The 18,707-nt window shown below is 38.5% G+C and overlaps 1 protein-coding gene across 8 annotated transcripts in view; it reads right to left on the reverse strand.

The window, feature by feature from the left end:
* Positions 1-18,707, reverse strand: part of kdm2bb (lysine (K)-specific demethylase 2Bb) — a 237,774-nt gene that overhangs the window by 85,119 nt on the left and 133,948 nt on the right. For all 8 annotated transcript variants that reach the window (XM_059988188.1, XM_059988189.1, XM_059988184.1 and 5 more), the window contains one exon: positions 9,825-9,911. In XM_059988188.1, the coding sequence (XP_059844171.1) occupies positions 9,825-9,911 (87 nt within the window). The remainder of the gene's footprint in view (positions 1-9,824; positions 9,912-18,707) is intronic.

Consider the following 18,707-nt stretch of genomic DNA (forward strand, 5'->3'; position numbering starts at 1 on the left):
CAACAACAATGAGACTCTTGATAGGGTGTCATTATAGCAAATCTTTTGGTGGAATGGGACATGTCAGACACTTCCCTGATTTCCATCTTTATTTGGGTATGTGCAATTTTGTGGATGATGATTTCTGAAATCTACACTAAAAACAAAACTAGAATCATGATTCTTTTTAGATAAGAAATTTTAGATCATACTATACATCATTCCCTCTGCACACTGGACTTACACTGAACTTGAAATGCGAGCAATATTCACAAAAGCGATGTAAGTGGTGGCAAAGGTTACTGCTTCGTTCAAAGAGAGACAAAAGAACTTGTAAGGAAAATGGTCATCGGCATGCTAATAACACAGAAGAATAATATACGGGTCAAGTCTCATTTTAATTGCACTTTATTTTATTGAAAGCCTTTCTTCAAGAAGTATTATTCTGAAAGGTATTTTTTTCTTTTGATAATGAAGCTTTTAATATATACTAGTTGTTATATTGGATGTTGCAGAACAATAAATTCAAGTAGTCAACTGACATTACATAGAGAAGGAAAGTGAAATTTAAAACTGATTTTTTTTTAATTGGCCTAATCATCTATCTATACATGAGCTGTATACAACGTCTGTTACAGATTACAGGCATGCTTATTGTGTGCCGGATTTAATGAAGGAAATCTGTGCAATGCTTTTCTGATTTGCTCAGGTGTTAAATTAACCATGCAGATTTACTTAATTAAAGAAAGATGCAATCAGAATGGAGAAACCTACCAATCAACAGAAGAGAATCTATCAGCATCTAAATAAGTTATCAAGCCAAAAACAGTAATTATCAGTATTTTAAAAAAATCACTCTGCCATCTCATAAAATGTCATCATTTAATATTAGAAAACTGTTGGTAAGTTGTGCCTCAAATAGCAGGTTTTCTAGTTCCTTTTCATAAAATGTTTGTACTTTCATAACTGAAAATGGTATTTCAACTCTGTGCCTGAAAATGTAACTACACACATATCTGCAGTCAGACAAGCATATCACATGGAAATAAGACAGAATATTTGAAAATAATAGCAGTGGATAAAAGTTCTCAGCTTCTCATCTGTCAACTATGAGTTTCTGACATACGTATTTATCTTGACTGCCTGCATTTCTCACTCATCAATTTAGTACCAAAGAATGAAATCTCAGTTCAGAGTGCTGCCAAAGAGATTTCCAGAAATTCATAGTTTATTTTCAAGGTCCCAGGTGTAGTTGTCAATTAAAGTCAACCACAGGATGACTTAAACTGGAAAAGAACACAGAAAAGATCGTCAAGTATGTTGCTGGGATTGGGGAAGTGGTCAGGAAGCCAAAGTGGCAGTAACCCCAAAAGTTTGGGAACCACTAGTTTAGAGGGATAGGCCAAACACAGGGAATTGGGACTAGCTTAGTTAGGTAACTTGCTCAGCCAGACTGAAGTGCCTGTGTTTTTGTGCTATTTAGCTCTATGAATCTGTAACCTTTCGAACAAATCTTTTCTCAACAAGGCAACTGAATTATAGAAACAAGAGATTGTTCCAATAGTTTTAAATTTTGGAAATAGGTTTGAAGAAAAAAAATACAATTCTTTAATCAATTAAGTTTATAAATAAATCCAACAAAAGGGGGAACCAAACACCTACTCTAGTCACACTCACAAAGTTAATCATGTGTATGCTTCCTGGCTCTTTTCCCTCTAAACAATAAATCATTTGCTAAAAATATAAAATATTAGATCTGTTAAACCAATCTTAATCATATGAAAATTATTAGTGATGTCATACATTCAAAACAGCATGAAAATCTTTGAGCAACACACACAAAATGCTGGTGGAACTCAGCAGGCCAGGCAGCATCTATAGGAAGAAGCACTGATGACGTTTCGGGCCGAGACCCTTCGTCAGGGGTCCTGATGAAGGGACTCTGCCCGAAATGCCGACAGTGCTTCTTCCTGTAGATGCTGCCTGGCCTGCTGTGTTCCACCAGCATTTTGTATGTGTTGCTTAAATTTCCAGCATCTGCAGATTTCCTCGTGTTTGCTTTGAAAATATTTGAGCCTTCTCAAGAAGATATCACATACCAGACACTATTCTACAATGCAGATGGTAAATATTTATAAATAAAGCATTTCTACATAAATATACAATTATTACAAAAAAAAAGACTCTAGTCAAAGGAGCATACTTCTCACAATAGTGAATATTGACGTTGACTAAAAATGCTGCCAGTATACAGAGAGAACAGCAAGTTTGAGATGTACTGAGGAAACAAAGCAAAATGAGCCCGTATAGGATTCTATTTCATACAAGTAAAAGCCACTTGCAAGGATCAGTTCACAACTTAGAGAAAGCAAACTAAAAAATGTTCTATGGTATTCTTCCTACTAGGAGGAAAGTGTTGGTATTTGAAATAAGGTTTGCTAGAGCTATTGGGGATGGTTTAAATTAATTTGGTAGGGGAATGGTAATTAAATTGACAGGGCTGAGGATAGGACAGTTGTTATACAAGTCAATGCATTATGTAGTGACACTGTGAGGAAGGGCAGGCAAAATTGCAGTCAGTGGGATGAGTTGAAGTGTAACATGGGGGCTAAAATTGAAAATGGTGATGAATACAGAACTGATGATGCTACTGTATACTTGAATGTATGTAGTATACAGAAAAAGGTAGATGATCTTGTAGCACAGTTAGAGATTGGCTGTTGTGGGTATTACTGAGTCATGACTGAAAGAATAACATAGTTAGGAGCTTAACGTCCAAGGAGCTTGTATCAAAAGTATGGGTAGGTAGGTAGAGGGGTTGCAGTGGCTCTGTTGGTAAAAAAAAATATGAAATCAAATCCTTAGGAACAAGTGACATAGGATCAGAAGACGTAGACTGAAGAATCTGTAAGGGTAAAAAGACCCTGAAGGGAGTTATATACAGGCCTCCAGACAGTAAGCAGGATGTGGGATATAAATTTCAACAGTAAATAGAAAAGGCGTGTAATAATGGCAATGTTAGAATAATCATGGGGATTTCAATATGCAGGTAGATTGGGAAAGTCAGGTTGGTGCAGTATCCCTAGAGAAGGAATTTGTAGAATGCCTACGAGCAGTTTGTGGTTGAGCCCATGAAGGAAAAGGCAATTCTGGATTTGGTGTTGTATAATGAACCACATTTAATTAGGAAGCTTAAGTAAAGGAACCTTTAGAAGACAGTAATCAGAATATAACAGAATTCACCCTGCAGTTTGAGGAGAATATCAGTATTACAGTGGAGTAAAGGGGATTACAGAGGCATGAGAGAGGAGCTGTCTAAAGTTGATTGGAAGGGGAACACTAACAGAGATGACGGCAGAGCAGCAATGGCTGGAACTTCTGGGAGCAATTCAGAAGGTACAGAATAGAGACATAGAAAAGGTGAAGTATTCTAAAAGGGAGGATAAGGCAACTAAGACTGACAAGGAAGACAAAGACAGCATAAAAGGAAAAGAGAGGACATATAGCAAAAATTAGTGGAAAGTTAGACGATTGGGAAGCTTTTAAAACCAACAGAAGGCGACTAAAAAGCCACAAGGAGAAAAAAGATGAAAAATGAAGGCAAGCTAGCCAATAATATCAAAAAGGATACAAAAGATTTTTTTCCTCCAAATACAAACGTTTGTATATAAAGAGTAAATGAGAAGCCAAAGTGAATAACTGCTGGAAAATTATGCTGGAGAGGTAGTAATGGGGAACAAAGAAACAACAGACAAACTTAGTAAATATTTTGAGCCAGTCTTCACTATGGAAGACACTGGCCAGAAATCCAAGAGTACCGGGGGTGGGGGAGCAGAAGTAAATATAGTTGCTATTACTAAGGAGAAGGTGCTTGGGAAGCTGAAAGATCTGAAGGTAGATAAATCACCTGGGTTCTGAAAGAGGTAACTGAAAAGATTGTGGAGCCATTAGTAATTATCTTTCAAGAACCACTAAATCCTGGAATGGTTCTGGAGGATTAGAAAATTGCAAATATTACTCCACACCTTAAGAAAGGAAGGAAGCAAAAAAAAAGAGGAAATTGTAGGCCAGTTAGCCTGACTTCAGTGAACGGGAAGATGTTGCATTGATCAGTCTGCACTTGGAGTATTGTGAGCAGTCTTGGGACCCTTATTTAAGAAAAGATGTGCTGGCATTGGAGAAAGTCCAGAGAAGGCTTACGAGGATGATTCTGGGAATGAAAGTGTTAACACGAGGAATGTTTGATGGCTCTCGGCCAGAGCTTACTGGAGTTTAGAAGAATGAGGGGTGATCTAATTGAAAACTATCCAAAACTGAAAGGCCTAGATAAAATGGATGCAGCAAGTACGTTTCCTATAGTTGGAGAGTCTATGACCAGAGCGCACAACCTCAGAAAAGAGGCACATAACATTTAGAACAGGGATGAGGAGAAATTGCTTTAGACAGAGGGTAGTGTATCTGTGGAATTCATTGCCATGGACAGCTGTGGAGGCCAAGTCATTTGAGTATATTCAAAGCGCAGGTTAACAGGTTCTTGATTAGTCAAGAAGTGAGGTCACACATACCTAAACATCAACAAAGCCTTATTTGTTAATTTCTAATAATCTTTGCATGTAACTTTTAATAGCTGGATTGCCTGGGTGAGTAGATAGTAGTAGATTAAACTCTAGATACATTTTAAGTATCTGCTATCTAGAGAGGGAACGGATAACATAATGTCGCTCATATCAAAACTTCTCAGAAATGGTACTATATAATTTATAGCAATTGCAAAACAGTAACAAAAGTGTTGGCATAAATTGTTACATGAACCACCAATATTTTCCACCTTGATCACAGCCTCTCCTTCAAAGTCACAAAAGTTTCCCCAATCACATATTTACTCTCGCTTACACTTCATATTCTTGCTATTTAAAGTACATCACTAAATAATCAATAGTTGGCTAGACTTTCTTTTCATTAAGCAGGAATGCATGGCATTAGTAAATACTCAGTACAAGTCTGTTACAACCAAATTTAAGGTGTATTGACTTCTCTCACTGCTGGTCAAACTTTATAAACACAAAAGATTCTGCAAATACTGCAAATCCAGAGCAACACACACTAAATGCTTCAGAAACTCAGCAGTCAGGCAGCATTTATGGAAATGAATAGACATTGAAGTTTTGGGCTCAACACCCTTGATCAGGACTGGAAAGGAAGGGGGAAGATACCAGAATAAGAAGGTGAGGGTAGGGGAAGGAGGTCAAGCTAAAAGATGATAGGTGAAGCCAGATGATGGGGATTGGAGGGGGATGGAGTAAGAATCTGGGAGCTAATATGCAGATGAGAAGACGAGGTGGGGGGGAGCCAGGGAACCCGGGGAGGTAATAGACAGGTGACACCCCCCCACCTCTTCTTTTCTTCTCACAGCCTATCACCTTTCACCTGATGCCCCTACACCTTGTTTCTCCCATGGTTCACTCTCCTCACCTCACAGATTTTTTTCTTCTCAAACCCTTTACCTTTTCCACACATTACCTCACAGCTTCTTACTTAATCGCCCCTCCCTCATCCACCTGGCTTCACCTATCATCTTCTAACTTATACTTTTTCCCTACCCTCCCACCTTCTTATACTGGCACCTTCCCCTTTCCTTTTCAGTCCTGGTAAATGTTTTCAGTTGAGTCAATAATGATATCGTCAAACTGAAGAGGGCTCAGAAGAGATTTGAGGACACTGCCTGGTCCAGAGGGCCTGAGGCTGGCCATGTTCGACATTTAGGGGAAACAGAGGTGACATCACTGACGTTTAGAAAATCACGAGTGTATGGAGAAGTCATTAGGAAGTCCAAGGTTTGAAGGCACAGATACAAGAGGGAAAAGATTTAAAAGAGACACGAGACAATACTTGGACAGATACATGGATGGGAAATGTTTTTAGAGAGATGTAGCCAAATGCAGGCAAGTAGGCTAAACTTAGATAGGAATCTTGGTTGGCCTTGAGAAGTTAGGCCAGTTTTGGTCAGGTCCCACCTTATATAATTATTGGAAGGACATATTTGCTACCATTTCCTCAATTTGGAATATCGATTTACAACCTCATTTTATTACTGCAATTTTTGGTATACCAAATGAGGATGGTAATCAGTTTTCCCCTTCAATTAGACGAATGATTGCTTTTGTAACATTAATGGCCAGAAGGTCTATATTGCAAAATTGAAAAGAAGTAAATCCTCCTACCATATTTCAGTGGCTCTCTCAAACTATTTCTTATCTGAGCTTGGAAAAAATTAGAAGCACTATTTTTGACTCATCAGTTAAATTTGAAGAAACTTGGGGACCATTCATTCGACATTTTCATATGAATTAATTTGACCTCTCCCAGACCTTCTCTCTGTTTATTCTTGTTCTGGTGTGGAGTTCCGGAGTTTTTGGCACTATCATATACAAATAAACTGTTATTATTGCCCATGTTAGTTTAGTTTAGTTTTTTTTTCTCAATATATATTTTTTGCTTGTATTTTTACAATTTTTTCTTTTTCTTTTGATGATTATTCTATTTTTTTTCATATAATTATTATAGGCTTGATTGATAATGTACTATATTTTCCTGTTGATATTTTAATAGGATATTGTTATCCTATTATTAATTTAATTTCAAGTCTAATGCATTTATAACCTATTCATTATTATGTTATGTTTTTTTTATATATATGAAATTCAATAAAAAGATTGAAAAAGAAAGAGAAGTTAGGCCAAAGGGTTTGTTCCATGCTCTGTGACTCTAGGCTTTGAATGCACTTTTCAATTATCTTTCCCTATTTTCCTGTCAAATCATTACGCGAGGCAGGATAATTTAAAGACAAAAACAAAACATATGACGTGAGGAAGGTGCAGCGGTGCTTGACAGATGCGGTGGTGAAATTAGGTGTTGGCCTTGGGTTAGGAATTGTATTTTCTGTCGTTGCTTTCAAACGACGTCAGTGGCCTATTACTTTTGGTGCAGGGATGGGCTTGGGAATGGCATATGCTAACTGTCAACATGATTTCCAGTCCCCATACCTTCTTCATGGAAAATTTGACAAAGATGAATCGACATAGTGTTATTTTTTCAGACCGTACCTGTTGCAGTGGATCATTTCTGCCTTTGTGTTTGCGAACAAAATTCTTAATACTGTGCTTTGTTTAATTTTACTTGTCAAACGTCTGCACTAGTTTTGTCATTAATAAAGAGTTAATAACAGTTTTAAAAAAAACACATATGACGTGCTTGGCTTTATGAATACAAAACAAAAGCTAGAAGTTCCTCCAAATCTTTATAAAATCCCGGTTAACACCAATGCTCCCTCTAATTTGTAATAACCAGAGCGCGCAAAAATCTTGTGCTGTGCAATATTTTGCCCAGTGGCAACAACATGCATGCACTGAAAAGTTTCTTCAATAAAAACAGTATAAATAAGCCAGTTCTAAAACCTACAGTATTGAAAACTCTACGTTGTCAACAGCACCCACATCAAAAACCAGAAAAGGAAATGTGATTGGTGTACGATCATGAAATATACTAAACATGACAACAAGGTAGAGGGTAGCCACCTTTTGTGTGCAGTTTAAGATGCATGTGCACACACGTACACACACACCTTAGAGGGAATATGGTTAGCTGTTCCTCCCCACTCACCCCCAATATACCATGTTATTCACCACAGTTTAGGAAGGCTATGAAGATCTCAAAATACAATCACTTGTTATAGTGGTGTCAGGAATGAAGAAATTCAGCCACTCCTCTCCACAGCTGCTCATCACCCTCCTTTGGTCACTGATTCTTTAGCAACTGTTCCTACAACAGGGTGATCAAAACTCTGCACAATATTCTATGTACAACTTATATAACTGCAACATGATGTCCCTACTCCTAAAATCAATGTCTTGACTGATGAAGGCCAGCATCCTTCTTCACTACACTGTCTACTTATGCAGCCAATTTCAGCGAACTGTGTACTTGTACTCCCAGGTCCCCAAATTCCACAATGCTCATCAGTACCCTGCCAATCTCTGAGGCAGCACAATGCTTTACAGTACAGGTGACGGGTTCAAATCCTGCTGTTGCCCATAAGGGCATTGTAAATTGTCCCGTAAATGGGCCAACATTAAATCGGGGAATTGCTGGGCACTGCAGCACAAAGGGCTGGAAAGGGGTACACCACATTGTACCTCAATAAATAAATACGCAAGTCCTAATCTGGTTTGACTGTCTGAAATGGATCACCTCACATTTGTCCAAGTTGAAATCCATTTGTAACTTGCTAATCATGCCATGTACGTTCACATCCAGAACTTATACATATATATTGGATAACAGAGATGGTAATACTGACCAATGGGGCACCCTTCTTGTCACTGTCCTCCAGGAGAATAACCCTCTGTTTTCTATCACCAAGCAAACTCTGATTTAACCTCGCTGACTCCCTCTGAATCCCATGCAACCTAACCTTCCAGATTGACTTCGTCAAAGGCCTTAATGAAGCCCATAAGGACAACATCCACTACCCTAGCTTCATCCATTCCCTTAGTTACCTCTGAAAAACTCCAAAAGGTTTTTCAGACATGACTTCCCACACACAAAACCATTGTCATGACTACTGATCAGGCTTGACTATCCAAGTGATGGTAGATCTTGTCCCTCAAAATTCCCTCCAGTACATTTCAATACAAATGAAGTCAAGCTCAGCACTGTATTTCCCTGGCCTGTTCTTGCTACCCCTTCTGGAACAATGGAACAACATTAGCCACCAAATGTCATGATGCAATTTGACAAAACACCAGTTAGACCACACTTGAAGTATTATGTGCAGCTCTGATCATTATACCATAGGAAGGATATGATTGCAATGGACAAAGTACAAAGGAGATTCACCATGATCTTGCCTGCATTGGAGGACTTTAATTATGGAAAGAGATTGGGCAAGGCTGGGTTTGTCTTTCTCTGGAGCAAAGGAGGCAAACAGGTGACCCAATAGAGGTATATAAAATTATCAGAGACATAATAATTTTCCCATGGGAAGGAGTCAAACTCAAGAGGGCATAGACTTTAAATAAATGTTTTAAAGGAGATTTGAGAGATTTTTTTTTTGCTTTACACAGAGAATAGTTAATATCTGGAACATCCTGGTAGTGGAACCAGATACAATCACTCAGTTTAAGAGACAGTTAAACTGGCACTTGTACATGTAAGGCATAGGAGGTTGCAGAACAAATGCAAATGGAATTAGTGTAGCTGAACAAATAGGAAGGCATCAACACGGTGGGCTGAAGAGCCTCATTCTGTGCTGTACAATGTTATGATTCCATGACTTCTGAAGCTAACAATCTTCAAGGAGCTACATTCTTTCCCAAAGTGAACAACACAACATCTGAACATATATTAACATTGCAATGGTTGGTACGAGTCAGTGCAAGCAAAATTAAAAAGTGCATAAACAAACATATTTTATTCAATCACATTAATTTATGAATTCACAAATCAAAATTGTGCTACCAAAAATAAAATCTTTAAAAAAGCAATCACAGCTTGAAAGGTACCTTAAATCACAACTGTTTAATGCTTCTTCATAAATCCCAGCACAAGAACTCAAATGAAGACATCATAACTGGCTTACAAAATTACTCCGGAGTTTTCCAAAAAAAAAATGTTGCTTTGCAAATTCCATAGATTCTGAACAGATTATTTGTAATTTACAACATCCTGGTCATATTAATGAGACATTTGCTCTTCTACAACCACAAAAAATTCAACTGGAAGCAATTACTGAAAAAAAGTATAACTGAGCATTTCTTTAAGTTTATTATTCATGTATTTCTCCTTACCTTCACTGTCTTTTTTGGCCATGTTACAATCGGGACTCCAGTAATAGCCAATTTCTGGTCATCATCAGCATGTTCCTCCAGAACAGTCTAGATTCACAACAGAGAAAAGAGAAGAATATTTTGGAATCACGCCACAGTAAGCTTGATCAATATACATACATCTATTTTAGTTAGAAAAGTAAAAGTAAATTGACATGTCATTCTCAATGACTAATTATTTCAATTTTGGTGACTGTCACTTTTCCCTCAGTTCCCCTGCTATTGAAACCCCATCCGTACCTTTATTACCTTTAGGCTCAACCTTTCTAACATATCCTTGACCACATTCAAATTTCTGTAAATCAGCTATCAAAAACTCCACTGCTCAGACGTTAACACACAAAAATATCCAATTCATTCGTGAACTCCGTGGCTGTTAACCCATGTGGACAGCTGGTTAAACATGCATAGAGTTTGAAATAAAATCCTGTTCCCATCCTTCTGCAAAATGTTTTGGAATTTTATTATTTCACTTCACATCAAATGTAATTGCTGTTGTTGATTTTTTGAAAGAAGCTAGTAGATCGTTGCTTGTAGGTGACTTGGAACACAGTAGCTTTCAAAATACAGCCATGCTTAAACTAGCCTGTTCCTTTAAAAGTCAAACAGTCCCTCTCTTCTACAATTTGGAATCTGTGTAGAAACATGCAAGTCATTGTCTGTTTGCAACTGCTTATATATTTTCTATTAAAATAATTATTTTGGTTTGGATCATCTTTGAGGCACAATGCATTTTTAAAGAGATGCATAAACACTGTAGGCAAGGTGCCCTGCACCATTTAATTCAGACCCATTGCTTAATGGTACTGGTCCATGGCATAAAAAAGGTTGGGAACCCCTGATATTGTTCCTTAAATGAGGAGAAAAATTTCTGCCTGATCAGTTTCTTCATTTTCAAAGTTGTGACAAATTGAGAATACTGTTGCAGGTCCAACTTTCAAAAGATCCTTGGCAAAGTGAATTTAACCTCAAAAGGTAAACAGTACAAATTAGTAACGAACTAGTTAAAGGAGAGGAAACAAGAATACAAATGCAAAAGAATGCCTATCGATGGTGCTGGAGAAGGAGTAAGAAAGAGAAACAGAAGAAATATTATTAGCCTGCTTTCAGAATCATGCTAGGAGTATTTTTTTTATTTCTAACTTACACAGAGCCACAATTCAGAACACCAATGTGAAGTGCTAAGTTTTGCAAATTATACAATATTTTTAACCATGTCTATATTGGTAGACATGGTTAAAAAATAAGCAGACCAATGGTAATTTTATACAGATCAAATTACTGCTGTACGCAAAGCAGCATATAGTAGAGAAAACATGTATCAATGATGAATGAAATGTGAAACAAACTGAGGATTATTAGAAGATTTGGTGAACAAGTTGAGCTCATGCAGAAAAGCAATCGAGACAACCAACATGATGGAAAACCACATAACCAAATGGTGGAACATTATTGAGACAGTAATAACATTCTATTACTTATTCTGCTGGGTTTCAATGTAGCATCCAGTTCCTATCACCGAGGGGCATTCAGTGCTCAAGACAGAAATTACACTAACCCTGACATCCGAAGAATAGAAATATACCTGAAAAAATGGGTGGATAAACAATGATGATGAAGATTTATTCATATATATTTATCACAACTTCAGGATGCCACGAAGAACTTTACAGTCATTGAAGACACTTAAGTGCTATTATGACTATAACATAGGAAATCTATCTGCCAAACTGCACAGAAAGATCTCATAAACAGCTACATGATAATGATGAGGTAATCTGTCTAGGTAGTGATGTAAATTAATATGTACAAATTGACAAGGATACTCTAAGGACTACTTTGCAGCTCATCAAAATAGTGGCATTAAATTGGATGTACTCTCCAGTTCAGCATAAACACCAGAGATTATGCAGGTGCTGGAAATACAAGATGACAGAATGGCCGGAGGAACTCAACAGATCAGGCACATCAAAGGTGAGGGATAAAGAACTAATGTTTTGGGCCGAGACCCTTCATCAGGACTACAGTTTAACATCTATTCTAAAAACAAACCTCCAACAGTGCAGCAGCTTCCTGGCCCTGATTTTAGGGTCAAGTCTCTAGGGTGGAAATGAACCTACAACAGTCTGACTCAACAAGGCTCAAGACTAGACATACATTTTAATCATTTACAAAACTGTTCAGGGTTCAAAATGAATAATATAATGGAATTATAAGATGTATGATGGCTAAAGGATGGTACTTTTTAGGGTGCAGGTTTAGATCTTTCTTCACACAAAGACATTAAGTATGAAATTCCACATACAGCACTTTGAAAAATGCCACAGCTGACAGTTGAACTATCTTAGTTGGGCTGAATGCTCTTACTAACCACACATTGTTATCTTGTGAAATTTTAAGTGTTAAATTGTTTTTCCACCACGTGTTGTTAAGCATCAGCCTCAAGAGTGTTTACTTCAAAGATCAAGCAGATACATGGATAAATATGAACTTTGTACATCCTTTCAAGTTCCACACCAATGTCCTCTTTGTATAGTAAAATGAGTAGAATTTTGGCCTGATAAATGCAGACTATTACTATATTTACAAATACAATGGGGAAGAAAATGTTAACTATGTCATTACATATCCAGTGTTTGTCACACGCTTCTTTTCTAGAAGCCATTAAGCAGCAAAGAGAAAAGGCTCCAAGGAGTCTGAAAGAAGCAAGTGCTCAGTGAGAGACTGAATATACAGGGTCAAAAGCATACACCTGATTCATAATTTCAGTACTCTAAATCATTCATATAAACATTTTTTAAACAAAGCAATTATACTTCGAGGGCACAATCTACTTATTTTGAAATTCCATCTCTCGGCAATATTAACATAAGAGAAACAAAACCATCACATTTGCTTGGCATAAGATTACACAAAAAATTGTCAGTAGTAATGACTCTTATTGTCTTGTACTTCAAACCTCCTCTTTCACTCTCATACACCAATGTACAATGTGCATAACAAATTAACCAAGTTTGAGTATCTGCTTCTATCAGAAGTGAAGTATGTATGTTGTTTTGGAACCAGTAATTCAATAGGGGTAAAATCTTTTAGTCCCACTTGCTTCTCCACATTTCCTCCTCACTATGCTCTGAAATATTTTCCCCACAGCCCTGTCTTCTTTTGCTCTTTGGTTGCTAAGCCCTTTCATCTTAATTTAAATATTAATCAACACAGCTCTGCTATATATGCCTGTTATCATTATTGAAATATCTGTATGGCTTTGACAATATTACCCTGATAATTAAATTACTGTAAATTGATGAGGTACGAGCAAGTTAGCAGTAAGGTAAATCATATTAAAGAGATTATGAGGTTCATATACCGTATCAACAGTTTAAATTTTACTAATATGGCCATTCTACATGAGTGAATTTGAGGAAAATCAGCATCACAGACATGCCCAATCCACCATCTAGTCAGACACTGCAGATGCAGAAATCTAGGGCAGGAATAACTGCTGGGCCATTGTGGAAGCAAGGCGCTGGCATTTCAGGTTGAGACCCTGCATTAGGACTGGTGTTGGGCCTTGGTTGGTGTCCTCCAGCAGTTTTTTTTGTTCTACTGCCCAAGTCCTTTCAAATGACCAAGGCAAAAATATATTCCTGTAGAGGCCGCCAGGGAGAAATTATGAACAGGAAGCACAATTGTACAATGGACAATAAATCAAACTTCATTCAGCAAATTATGCAAACTAAAAATGAATCCTACTAAACCAGTTTAGAGTCATAGTCATAGAGTTATATAACACGGTAACAGGCCCCTTAGGCCAACTCATCTATGTTGAACAAGATGCAAATCTAACCTGTCCAATTTGTCTGTGTTTGGCCCATACCGTCTACCCCTGTATCTCCCTAAAGTCTTCTAAACAGTCAACTGTACCCACCTCTTTCATTTCCCCGACAACTTTCTATATACCCACAACCCACTGCGTGAAAAATTTGTCCCTCAGATTCACTTCACACCTTTTGCCTCTCACCTCAAATCTACGCCCTCTAGTTTCAGACTCTCCTACCTGGGGAAATGGATGATCATCTATCCTAATTATACTCTTCATGACTTTTACCCCTCAGTCTCCTCCTTCAAACCAGAGACAACAGTTCCAGCCTATTCAAGCTCTATAGATCAGGCAGTATCCTTGTGAATCCTTTCTGCGCCCTCTCCGGTTAATCACATCTTTATGAGTCGTGGCAAGTTTCACTCCTGGAAAAGTTCAGGCCAAGCTCAAAATACTATGTGAGCACGAGGGAAAAAACACAAGTGCACAGCAACAAGAAAAAGCAAAAAAATACCAAGACTGGTTTATATAATATCTAGTTTAGATGAAAATGCAAACAAAAAAAGTCCCCCATGGTCCAATCTCCTATCTTATCAGATTTATTTTTCTTCAACCCTTTACCTTTTTCGCTATCACTTCCCAGCTTCCTACCTCCACTCACCTTCCTCTTCACCTGGTTTCAGTGATCACCTGACACTTACACTCCTTCCCCTCCTCACCTTCTTATTCTGGCTTCTTCCCCTATCTTTCCAGTATCGGGCTGAAACATTGACTATTCTGCCTGACCCTATCAGAGGTCCTCCAACATTTTGTGCGTATCAACCAAAAATGTTTGATTTTGTGTATATAAAATTATTCCTACTGTATTATGTTTCATCATCTTTATCGATTATTACTAACTTAACAAATGGATGTGTTCATAGGTCTTCATTTTACATTACACTGCGCCAGACTTATCACATGAGCAATACACAAACACTCAACTTCATAGGAGACCTTCCAGCATAAACTCATAGCTACTTGGACCATAATTTCAGAACTATTTTCCCCATTAAGACTCACAAGGATGTCTTACCTTTTATATAAATTTTTATCCATATAGATATTTGAGATAATTGCTTTTATATATACTTTTTTAATTAATAAAAAGATTGATAAAGAAAGTAAAAAAAAAGATTTACAAGGATGTTGCCTGGATTGGGGAGAATGCCTTATGAGAATAGGGTGAGTGAACTTGGCCTTTTTTCCTTGGCGCCACGGAGGATGAGAAGTGACCTGATAGAGGTGTATAAGATGATGAGAGGCATTGATCATGTGGATAGTCAGAGGCTTTCTCCCAGGGCTGAAATAGCTAGCACGAGAGGGCACAGTTTTAAGGTGCTTGGAAGTAGGGACAGAGGAGGTGTCAGGGGTAAGATAATTTACTTATTTATTTGTTTGTTTGCTTGTTTGTTTATTTTACACAGAAAATGGTGAGTGCATTCAATGGGCTGCTGGCGACAGTAGTGGAGGCGGATACAATAAGGTCTTTTAACAGACTCCTGGACAGGTACATGGAGCTCAGAAAAATACAGGGCTATGGGTAACCCTAGGTTATTTCTAAGATAAGAACATGTTCGGCACAGCTTTGTGGGCCGAAGGGCCCGTCTTGTGCTGTAGGTTTTCTATGTTTCTGTTTCCCACTGTCTCTGGTAACCTTTCTTTTCTTTGTATATGAACAATTCCTCCACCTCGATCTTCTCCTTTTTAAGATACATCTGACAAGTTACCACAGTGACCAATCAATCAATCTCCTGATCACTCAGTGGTTCAATATCAATTTCATTTTTCTGCCAAACATATGTACAGTAATCACCTTGAGATACTTTACAATATACATGGTGCTACTTTAACCAAGCTGTTCAAGTTGCACATGAACATTCGACAGGAAAAGGTTAGGCTACATGGTCTCTCAAGCCTCATCCATTATTCAAAAAAAAGCTAATGGCTGATTTTACACCTCATGCATTGTCCCAGTCCATCTCTGCATCCAAAAAAATCTACTTACTTCAGCTTTCAACAACCATTAATACAATATCCATGGACTTCTCACCATCCCTCTGAAAACACTATTTTCCTCAATTTAGAAGTCTCAGACTATAGTCCTGACGAAGGGTCTCGGCCCGAAACGTCAACAGTGCTTCTCCTTATAGATGCTTCCTGGCCTGCTGCGTTCTACCAGCATTTTGTGTGTGTTGCCAGACTATATTTGTTAGTTTTCAACTCATCAGATCGGAAAACAGTCTTTTGGAATTTTCCATGGCAATCTGTCTGAGAATTTTGTATATCCTAAAATGCTGATCTCTCATTCTCTTAATTCCCAATGGCTAAAGCACTCCCCACAGTTTAATACTCTCATGTGAGAAATCAATCCAGTGAATATGTACCTCACCGACTCCGTGATTAAGCTTGTTATCTAAAGACCTCTAGAATTTACAGCATGATTTCTCTAATTTTGTACCTTGCTGTCCTAAATCACAAATCAGTTTACCAAGATCTTGCTAAAGACCAACCCTTATTAATCATCTAATTATTTTTCCACCTCACATTTTGTCAGACTGTACCCCACCTGCCACCTTCTTGCTGACTTGCATAACCTGTCTGTACCCTCCTCCGTCAATCTCACAACCCACATTTCAATTTACCTTTGTAGTGCTGGATGTGCCGTTTTTGTACTTTAAGAATTTTTATGAATGGACCATGATTAGCTTAATGCTCAGGTCAGGTTCTCACCAATGGTAGAAGTAGACCAATTTTTTTTTTTAAAAATGCAACTAGTTCTCTTAACCCCAAATCATGCATGGTCCTAATCTGTATGAGAATTTCATCTAATTTCTTATGAAATACTTCCTGAAAATCAGTTTTGACTGGTTCCCCTTTACTTATCCTGTTCGTTAAATTTCCTAAAAAATTAATTTATTTAGCCAAATTTTTCATAATTTTCAGAACACTTTCATATGTGTTTTGAAATATCAGTCAGCACTGAAGCTTGAATTGCAGGCAGTTATGCCCTGGAGGTATGTATGCTTTTCAGTCTCAATTCCTGAAGTTGTTTCTTTTCGGCGACATTAGTAATGTCATGTTTCAATACTGTCATTCAAACCTTGTTTCTTCTTCATTTCCACCACATTTGTAGTCTTCCACATTAAAGGCAGAGCAAAATGTTTATTTATTATCAAAGTCATTTTTTATTCCTAATTTTAATTTTTCCTGTCATTAACTGAATTTTTATAGTTATAGCTGTTGAAAGATTATATGTCATTTCTTGAGCAACATACACAAAAAGCTGGAGGAACTCAGCAGGTCAGGCAGCATTTGTGCAGATTAATTAGCAGTTATCGTTTCATGCTAAGACCCTCCTTCAGGACTGGAAAGGAAGCGGTAAAAAGCCAGAATAAGGAGGAGGAGGGGAGGAGTGCAAGCCGGGAGATGATAGGTGGAAAGGGTAAATGGCTGCTGGAAAAGGAATCTGAAAGGAGAGTGGACCATGGGAGAAAGGCACCAGGGGGAGGTGATAGGCAGGTGAGGAGAAAAGAGGGGAGCCAGAGTGAGAAATTGAAGCAGAGGCAAGGGTGAAAAGTGAAAATTACCACAAATCGGAGAAATTGATGTACATGCTTTCAGGTTGGAGGCTACCCAGATGAAATATGAGGTGTTGCTCCTCCAACCTGAGAGTGGCCTCATTGTGGCAGTAGAGGAGCAATCCTCGTGGAAAGTGGAGAGTAGTGTGGAGGTAAAGATGCGTCTCTCGTGCTAGCATCCCGTTGAAGATGATGGGAGTTGTGGAGAATAAAGTAATTGGTGTGGAGGCTCATGGGTAGTAGATGAGGACAAGAGGAACTCTATCCCTTTTAGGGCAGCAGGGAAGATGGGGTGAAGGCGGATGTCCGGGAAATGGAGGAGATGCAGGTACAGCAGCATCAATGGTGGAGGAAGGTAAACCCCATTCTTTGAAGGAGGAGGATATGACTGATGCCCTGGGGGAAAATAATGACATTCTGGGGATAGATGCAGCAGCAGCAAAGGAACTGAAAAAAGGGGGAAATTGCCTATTTAGAGCAGATGGTAGGAGAGATACAGTCAAAAATAGCCATGAGAGTTGGTAGGTTTATGAAAGATATCGGTGGACAATTTGTCTCCAGGGATAGAGACAAAGAGCTTGAGAAAGGGGAGAGGTGTGTCAGAAATCGACCAAGTTAATTTAAGGGCAGTGTTTAATTCAGCTTTGGAGGAAAAATTGATTAAATTGACAAGCTCAGAAGCAGCACTGATGCAGTCATCAATGTAGCGCAGAAAGAGCTGGGAGCATTATCAGGGAAGGCTTGGAACATGGACTGTTCCACATTGCCATTGAAAAGGCAGGTATAGCTGGGACTTGTGTGGGTGACTGTGACTCCACCTTGAGTTTGGAGACAGTGGGAAGAGTTAAAAAACAAACTGTTGAGTGCGAGGACTAGTTTTGCCAGACAGAGGAGAGAGGTGGTGGTGGGGAAATGATCAAGTTGGTTGTTGAGAAAGTGATGGAGAGCTTTAAGGCCTTCTTGATGGAGGGATAGAAATGTACAGGGACTGCACATCCATTGTTAAAATGAGGTGATCAGGGCCAGGAAATTGTAAGTTTTTGAGAAGATCAAGAGCACGTGAAGTGTTGTGGATGCAGTTGGAAAAGGGCTGAACTGGAGATGGGGGTGGGGGGGGGGGGGGGGAGGACAAAGTGCAGTCGAGGCATGCAGCCATGTGTTTCGTGAGGTGGAAACAATGGCCCTTCCTGGACAGTCAGGTTTTGGGTAGGAGGTAGAAACAAGCAGTGCAAATTGTAGAAACAAGCAGTGCAAATTAAATGAATCTTAGGTAGGAGATTTAAACTAGTAGTGCTGGGCAAGGAAACTACATTTGAGGTTGGTGGCAGTGGATGGGAGATGGCCAGAGTTGATGAGGTTGATAATAATGTCCTGATAGTCCTGAGAGGAGATATCTGAGAGTTGCTA

Source organism: Hypanus sabinus, chromosome 13 (genome assembly GCF_030144855.1).
Source record: "Hypanus sabinus isolate sHypSab1 chromosome 13, sHypSab1.hap1, whole genome shotgun sequence".
Lineage (NCBI taxonomy): Eukaryota > Metazoa > Chordata > Chondrichthyes > Myliobatiformes > Dasyatidae > Hypanus > Hypanus sabinus.